Consider the following 8,361-nt stretch of genomic DNA (forward strand, 5'->3'; position numbering starts at 1 on the left):
CCCGGGTCAACCAGCTTTGCAGAGGAGATAAGATTATAAGAAGTAGATGGTGGGGCAGTGGGGGAGTTGGAGGGGGAGACCTGCCATGAGGATGAAGGTCGCCCCCAGGCCCACAGCTGCTTACGGCTGCAGCGACGTCCTTCCTGGAAGCTTTCTGAGAACGTCACGCCGGCTTCCCCATGCCCACAGCCAAAGCCTGTTGAAAGCTGCCTCACCCACACTGCCGAGCGCTCCACCTTGTCCTCACCTGCCCTCTGACCCCTGGCTGTCCCTTCCACTTCAAATGCTCCTTTCCTCCCTATACCATCCCCAGTTCTCAGCCCTGAGGGCCACCTCCTCTGGGACACCCTGGCCAGCTCTGGGGCCCACGGCTCTGGCCTTTCCCTTGCTCTACCCCTTCCATAGGTGACATGGGCCCAGTGTCATAAACAGTTCCTGGGCCGGTGCCACAGCATGCAGACATGTGACCTCACCTGGTGCTGGCCCTGCAGCAGTGCTGGAGACGCAGACACGAGGGGCGGTGGGCTCTGCCCTGGGAGCTCCCAGTGTGGAGGAGGTGGGCACAGCTCTCCACCCCGAAGCCCCTGGGCTGGACTGTCCCTGCAGGGGAGACAGGCTTAAACAGCCTCCGATGGTGGACGAATGTGGATTGTGTTGTGGGGTGTGCAGTCAGCCAGCAAATGGAGCCCTGCCCGCACCCTCTGTCTCCCATGCAGCCCCAGGTCCAGTTAGCTGAGGTGCCCACCATGCCGCTGCCTCTTTGGCCGGATTCTGCCGCATAGGCTGTCCTGGCCACTGACTGTTTGAGTGAGGATCTATGTCCTGCAAGCCCCCTCCAGGCAGGGCCAGGCCACAGTCCCCCACCCTGTCCTCCCACCGGCAGGCAGCGGAGGGCCTGGCCATTGCTGCGGAGCGATGCCTGGGTGCGTGGTTGACCCTCTGTCCACCCCTCAGGGCCGGAAGGAGCCGTATTCCATCATGGAGTTGTTCCGGGTGGCAGACTAGAACAAGGACAACCAGATCTGCTTTGAGGAGTTCCTCTACTGCTTGGGCAAGCTGCTGAAGGACTACCATCCGCAGTAGCACCAGCAGCTGTGCGCCCGGCACAGCGCCCAACAGACTCTATCAAGGGGAGCACAGACAGCCTCCCCACAAGGGCCAGCTGTGGAGCAGGCGCGACCTGGCTACAGGCAGCTGAAGGGACAGCTCTGCCGTGTGTGTCTGTGGTAAGGACAGCTGTGAGGGAAGAGAATAAAGCAACTTTGTAAACATTTCGGGATGTTGTTGAGTTCCTGGTTCTGGGCATCTGCTCCAGGTCCAGAAAGAGGCGGTTTGGTCCTACTTTGAGGATCATCCGCTTTGGGTGAGAGACAGCCCCTGCCCCCAGGAGCCCCTGTCTGAGCGGAGAGACAGAGCCCCTGCCCTCAGCTTTCAGTCTGAGAGCAAGGAGTCTCTTCTTTTGCGGAGCTGGCTCCTTGACAAGGAAGCCAGGCCTCACCAGTGATGTTCTGATCAGTCATTCACTACACATACATGACTGAATACGAGTTAGGAGGGCAGAAGTTCTTCCAACTTCAAAAGAGAGTCCCAACAATGGCGCAGCAGCCTGGGCCTGGGAAGGGGCCGGGACAGAGAGGGGAAGATGACACTGGTAACTGACATCAGGCCAGTCTGGGAGGGAAGATTGTGAGGCGGGTTTTTCCCACTATGAGTTAGAGATGGGGTCAGGGGCAAAGCCAGCAATGCAGCCTTTCAAAGGGAAGAGTGGAGTGGGACGTGGGTGACTGTCAATTAGGGAAGGCTTCCTGGAGAAGAGGAGGGTTTGGTGTGGTTTTTACCAAGAAAAAAATGATGAGGGATGTGGGCGTTTTTCTGAATCTGGGCTATTTGTGACTCCCTGATCCCTCTCTGCTGAGACCTGCCCCTGCCCTGTTTCTGCGTTGTTTGTTTTTGTCTCTCCCTGGGAGCCCACGAATCTGATGCAGAGTCTCTTGGGGAGGTCTCCTCTGCCTTTAGGCCCTGCTGGGTCCTTCTTGGCAGGTTTATTCTCTGAGGATGGTCTGAGGACCCACGTCCTGAGCGCATTGTGATAGAAACGATGAGTTTTAGAAGAATAATGGGTAATCATCTGTGTTGCTCCCCTGTGTAGATGATTGGGGGTGTCATCTAAGGGACTTGGCTTGGTTCCCTTTGCCAACTGGGTCTGTGAACCAAACATGGGGCGCAGTGCTCTGCAGGCCGAGCCAGGGACCTTTGTTCCTGATCAGTGGAGCTTGGAAGCAGGCCTGCCATGGATGCCCGTCCACGCTTGTCAATCCGCAGTGCTCGCCTTTTAAAAGCCAGCAGCCCCCCTCCCCCATTTCCGTCTGGACTTCCCCTGTGGAGGTGCCTGTCCTGCTGCGTGGAGGTGTGTTGCTGTCTGTGTCCTCCGCCAAGACAGGCACCACGTCCTGTTGTCTCCGTGTCCCGCACAGGGCCCGGCATTGTCACACAGAGCGTGCTCAGGGAGGGAGTGATGCAGGGATGGTGCCTGCTGATCGGAATCCCATGATCCAGGTCTGTGTTGCCTCCTGCAGGTCGCTTAGTCACGTCCAGAGACTTGGAGACAGTTGGCCTGGTGACTCAGGACAGCCTTGCCCCAGGCCCAGGTGGGTCTTCCCTGCCTGTCTCACCTGAAATGTGTTGTGTTCTACAGGCTTTGAGTATGAAGGGGTGGCTCAGCCCATTCCTCCTGCCCCCCCCGGAGGGTTTCTCCACCGACCCTGTGGGCTCTCTCCACATTTCCTTAGCCGCGGGCAAGAGCCTGGTATTGGGACACGCAGCCGGGACTGAGCTGTTTCTTGTAAACAGGTCTAGGTTCCGCTCCCCAGTTGTTGCCCCATGTCTGTCAGTCTGATTTCAGGAGCTGTCTTTTCCCCCATGTGCTTACCCAATTCCTGACACCCTCTCCTGCCGGGTCAGCTCAGCCTGGTCCTGCTCTCCTCGAGGCCCCCAAGGCTGCCTGTCCAGGGGGAGCATCTCTGGGGGCAGCATTTCATGGCCTCGCTGGTCAGCAGGCTCCATGGACAAGCACATGAGACTGGAGGGGGTCATGGCTCATGTCTCCCTTGCTGGACCTGGGGCTTTGTTTTCCTTCCTTTCTGGATGAAGAAAGCTGTCTCCACAGGGACATTCTCAGGGGAGTGGCTTCAAGGCAGGCATCTCCCAAGGGGTCTAGGGTCTGGGAAAAACATCATCTTCATCAACCTCACCATCAACCCCCTTGAAAGAGGTCAGCGTGAGCTCCATGCCGGGCTAGTGAACAAAGCCAAAATAGAATCTCAGAAAAAGCGACCCTGTTGTTCTAAAGTGTGCTTTTTGGCACCTAAGCACCAACACAAAGCAGAATGCATGCCCAGAGGACCTTAGGTGACTCCCCGTGCCTCAGTTTTCTCATCTGTCACATAGGGATAATTGTACCTGTGATGTCCATTTCACAGGGTTATCAAAAGAGTTAGTGGATGTAAAAACACTTTGAAAATATGATGCGCTATTTGGGGTAAGATGGTATTGTGCCAGGTCATATAGAAGGGGCCTGGCAAATAATAGGTATGCACCAACTGCTTGACCATTGGCTGAAAACGTGTCATATTAGATGTCGGAAACAGCCCTATTTTCCTGTCAAGAGGTTGACTAGCCAAGGAAGGTAGACTGCATTTGGTTGACGGATCTATATCCTGTCTTGTTCCCAAAACCACTTAAAGTGGCTGGGTATGACAAAGGGAATTTTTGCATTGGGTAAGGGCTAGATCAATGTTCAATTTTGCATTCACTTATCCCCTCAGTAAGTATTAACTGAGCCCCTAGTAGGCACCAGGCCCCGGGATGCGATGTGGTTTCTGCTCTAAAGGGGCTCCCAGACCTAAAGAAAAGACAGGCAATAAACAGATGAATACAGCAGGGCAAATGCTGTGATGCAGAAGGTTTTGGTAGCATGGAGGAGAGAAGAATTAACTCCGTGTTGATAAGGGTGGGGGAAGGAGAGTCAGGGATGGATGAGAGCAGATGGTGCCTGGGCTGGGGCAGGAAGGATGAGGATGACTTTAATGGCAAAGAGACATTCCAGGCAGGTGCAGAAAGTAGATGCTGTCACAGCGGGTCATAAGCCGCCTAAGTCCTTTGATGCACCAAATGTTGTATCTCTGTGGGCCTCAGCTTCCTCTTCTGTAAAGTGGGAATTATGATAGAACATAACTCATAGGATTACTGTGAGGATTAAATGGTCTGATGTAAGTAAAGCACTTGCAATGATTCCTGGTGTATGGTAAGAACCCAGTAAATACTAGCTATTATTTTGCCATTTGTTCTTATTGATTGTTGTTGCTGTTATAGTATATGCCAGGCACTGTGCTGGGTTCCAGGGAGGCAGAGGTGGATGAGCCAGTCTGGGTCCTCGAAGGTTCACAGCCCAGCTGGGGAATCAGACATATTTACAGAGCAGTAATCACGCTGTACACTCACACAGTGCTTGCTTACTATGCGCTGCTTTAAGCACTTCACACATTTTTTTTGTGTGTGTAAACTTTAATTAAAATATAATGCAAATTAATGAAAGCCCACAAATCATAAATATTTTTCATCTATTATTAATCCTCACAACAACACTATCAGGTAGATTTTATTTTTTTTTAGGTGGAAGCGTTTCGAATTTTAAAATATTTTAAATTGTGATAATATACAAATAACATAAAATTTACCATTGTAACCATTTCTAAGTGTCCAGTTCAGGTGTGTTAAGTGTACTCACGTTGTTGTGCACCCAATCTCCAGAACTCTCATCATCTCGCAACTGAAACTCTGCACCCAATAAACAATAACTCCCGCCCTCCCCCTCCTCCTAGACCCTGGCAATCACCATTCTACTTTCTGTCTCTATGAGTTTGACTACTCCAGGTACCTCATATAAGTGGAATTATACAGTATTTGTCTTTTTGTGTCTGTCTTATTTCACTTAGCATAATGTCCTCAAGGTTCACCTATGTTGTATCATGTGTCAGGACTTCTTTCCTTTTTAAAGGCTGAATAATATTCCATTGCATGTATATACCACACTTATTTATCCATTCATCTGTGGATGGACACTTGGGTTGCTTCCACATTTTGGCTATTGTGAATAATGCTTCTGTGAACATGGGTGTACAAATATCTTTTTGAGACTGCTTTCAATTATTTTGGGTATATACCCAGAAGTGGAATTGCTGGATCATATGGTAATTCTGTTTTTAATTTTTTGAGGAACCACCATACTTTTTTCCACAGTGGTTGCACTATTTTACATTCCCACCAGCAGTACACAAGGGTTCCAATTTCTCCACATCCTTTTCAATACTTGTTATTTTCTGTCTTTGTTGACAGCAGACATTCTAATGGGTGTGAGGTGGTATCTCATGGTGGTTTTGATTTGCCTTCCCTAATGATTAGTGAGGTGGAGCATCTTTTCCTGTGATTATGGGTCATTTGTATATCTCCTTTGGAGAAATGTCTATTCAAGACATTTGCCCAGTTTTCAGTTGGGCTGTTTGTTTTTTTTGGAGTTGAGTTGTAGGCTTTCTGTATTCTGGATATTAATCCCTTCTCAGATATATGATTTGCAAATATTCTCTCCTATTCTGTAGGCTGAGGGTAGACTCTATTTTTAATCTCTACTTAATAATTGATGTAACTAAAGCACAGAGAGGGTAAGTAATTAGCCCTAGGTCACACAGCTATAAAGTTAATGACAAAATGGAGCCCAAAGGGCTGTAGAAACATGGAGAGAGAGGCTAATCCTATCTACTTCCCCTAGGAGGCGGTGATGGCCTAGGCCTTGGGAGAGCACAGGGTAAATATTTGTTGAATGCATGAAGGAAGGAGAGAGGGGAGGAGTTTTCTCAGCAGAGTCATGTTCTTGTCAGATCACACTCTGGGAGCCTGATGCTCTGGGATCCGGTCTGGGCTTTGACACATCTGCACTGGGAAACTCTGGAGGAACCACTTCACCTTCCTGGGGGCTTGACTTCTGTGTGTGTAGACTGAGTGGGCTCTGCCCCGCCTTCCTGATAGGCATGTTCTGAGTATATTAATAGGTTATGTGAGTCTGAAGGGCTTTGTAGCAAGAGAAATGCACCACAAATCTTCAGTGTTGGAAACCAGTTCATCTGAGTGGCATTTTGTTGGGTGGGAGAGGGACTTGGTCCTCCTGAAATGGGGGGGAATTGGCCACCTCCTCTTCTCCTCCTGGACACGAAGCACTTCTGCCTTCTCCAAAGATGCCCTCCTTCTCCCACCCCCACCCCTCAGGGTCTGGTTCCTCTTCAGCCCAGGCTCCTGGGGTCAGAGGCACATAATCATCCCAGAGAGGGTTGAAGGGTCCCTGCTGTTCATGCAGAGGCTCAGTGCCTCATGCATACAGAGGGACCCCAAGCCAGCTTCCGTCTCCTGGGGCACAGTGCACCCCCAGCTTCACAGAGCAGGAGCGTTGTGAAGGGGTAGGGGCAGCAGCAGAGAAATTGATTTAGGCCTTAGCAGCACATGTCCCCACCAAGTCCAGCCACACACAAAACAACAGTAGAAATACTCCACCTTTCATTACTAAAATCCAGCAGCCATGACAAGTGTTCTTAACCTTTCAGGGGCCTTTGGACCCTTTTGAGAATGTGATGAAAGCTATGGAGGAATGAGCTTATACTCATGCACTCAAAATGATGCACTCAACTTCAGTTCCATTTCTGAGATGCACAGACTGGCCACTAGCCATGGGAATAGCCACAGCAACCGTGGGAAGGACTCAGAAGTGGGCATCCTGGTTGACCAAGCCAGGGGTTGCTAGCAGCTTACAAGAGGAGTCCTCACCATGCCGTCTTCCTGATTTCTCCTGCTGTGCATCCCTGCCTGGCAAAAACCTTCCTCCTTCTACCTTTCCTGTGCTCCCCCCACACCGCTCCAAGCTCCGCATCAGAACTTTTCATTCTGTGCAGTGATTGCCCCACTCACCTTGTTGGGAAACCAGAGGCTGTAGCAATCCTCAAAGGGAGCAGCTGCCTCTGAGTGGTCTGAGGTCCTGGGCAGCTGGCCAAGCCTCGTTGCTATAAAAGGGAGCCGACACTCAGCCCTGCATATCTTTTGTCAACTCTGTTTTGGGGAGGCCTGGTAAGTGGAACTGCCCCAGTCTGTCCCACACTTTGGGCTTCCCCTGGGGAGGGCTGAGGAGTGCAGCAGCCTTCTCTGAGGAGGGGAGAGAAAGCTTGGGGAGGTCTGGACTGAGTCCAGGGCTCCCGGAAGAGAAGCGTGAGCCAGGGCTGAAGAAGGAGCCGGGTGCTCTAGTATTTTTGGGTGAGGGCACGTTTGATTCCCAAGCTGGGCCCTTCCTGGGAAGCGGCTGGGGGCATGGGGAGAGCTGGCAGTAACTGTGTGTGTGTGTATATATACCCTGCTTCCTTCCACATCCTCATCCACGTCGTCCCCCACTTCCCATCATAGCCGTAGCCCTATGCTGGATTTAGTTATCTGGATGGTACCATCCAGGGCAGAGCCATCCCTTGGAGTATGAGCCTTCAGAGTGTCCTCCTAGGCACCCTCCCCATGTCGGGGTTGCCTGTGTGCTCTGTCTTCCAGGTAGGGCAAATCCTTGGGCACTATGCTGACGGACCTGGAGACTGCCATGAACTCCCTCATTGAGGTCTACCACAAGTACTCCCTGGTGAAAGGGAATTACCACGCCATCTATAGGGATGACTTGAAGAAATTGTTAGAGACGGAGTGTCCTAAGTTTATGACGGTGAGGAGGGGCTGGGTGTGGTCGGGGTTCTCTGCTCGGCTCTGATGACGCCCTGGGTCACTGGTCCCTGGCGTTGCCCTGTGCAGACAGCCATGCCTCAGGTTCCCTGAGATCTTTACACCCTGGCTTCTTTCTCTCCAATCTTCACAGAAAAAGGATGTAGGCACCTGGTTCAAAGAGTTGGACATCAATGAGGATGGTGCACTTAACTTCCAGGAGTTCCTCTCACTGGTAATAAAGGTGGGCCTGGCAGCCCATGAAGACATTCACAAAGAATAACAGAGCTATAGAGCCCTGGGTCTGGTCCCCTGGACTTGTCCCCTCAGAGTAATAAAGTAATTGATACCTCAGGCCTCTCTTGGTTTCTTGCTTTTCTCTTGCGGAATGAGGCTCCTGGGGGTTGGAGGGAGGGTTGGAAAACCCAAGGAAGAAAAACAAACCTCTGTTGCCTCCACTCCCCATCTCTCACGAGCCCTGTGTGCTTACTGCTTGTCACCTTTCTTCCCCGTGTTCTCCCTAAATGATTCCCAAGGCTCTTCCAGCCCCACGGTCCTGAGTCATGGGTT

General features: G+C 51.5%; 1 protein-coding gene across 1 annotated transcript; it reads left to right on the forward strand.

Moving 5' to 3' along the window:
* The first annotated feature begins 7,147 nt into the window (after nucleotides 1-7,147).
* S100A8 (S100 calcium binding protein A8) lies at nucleotides 7,148-8,145 on the forward strand. The gene is made up of 3 exons (XM_060142337.1): nucleotides 7,148-7,167; nucleotides 7,633-7,795; nucleotides 7,946-8,145. The coding sequence occupies exons 2-3, from the start codon at nucleotides 7,655-7,657 to the stop codon at nucleotides 8,072-8,074; spliced, it is 270 nt and encodes an 89-aa protein (XP_059998320.1). The 5' UTR covers nucleotides 7,148-7,167; nucleotides 7,633-7,654; the 3' UTR covers nucleotides 8,075-8,145.
* The last annotated feature ends 216 nt before the right edge of the window (nucleotides 8,146-8,361 follow it).

The sequence above is a fragment of the Lagenorhynchus albirostris genome, chromosome 2 (assembly GCF_949774975.1).
Source record: "Lagenorhynchus albirostris chromosome 2, mLagAlb1.1, whole genome shotgun sequence".
Taxonomy (NCBI): Eukaryota; Metazoa; Chordata; class Mammalia; order Artiodactyla; family Delphinidae; genus Lagenorhynchus; species Lagenorhynchus albirostris.

What these genes read in the sequence shown, in the direction of transcription:
- S100A8 (XM_060142337.1), top strand. Translation starts at nt 7,655, where the DNA reads ATGCTGACGGACCTGGAGACTGCCATGAACTCCCTCATTGAGGTCTAC. An exon ending in AGTGTCCTAAGTTTATGACG is followed by an intron (nt 7,796 to 7,945) that starts GTGAGGAGGGGC and finishes CAATCTTCACAG; the next exon opens with AAAAAGGATGTAGGCACCTG.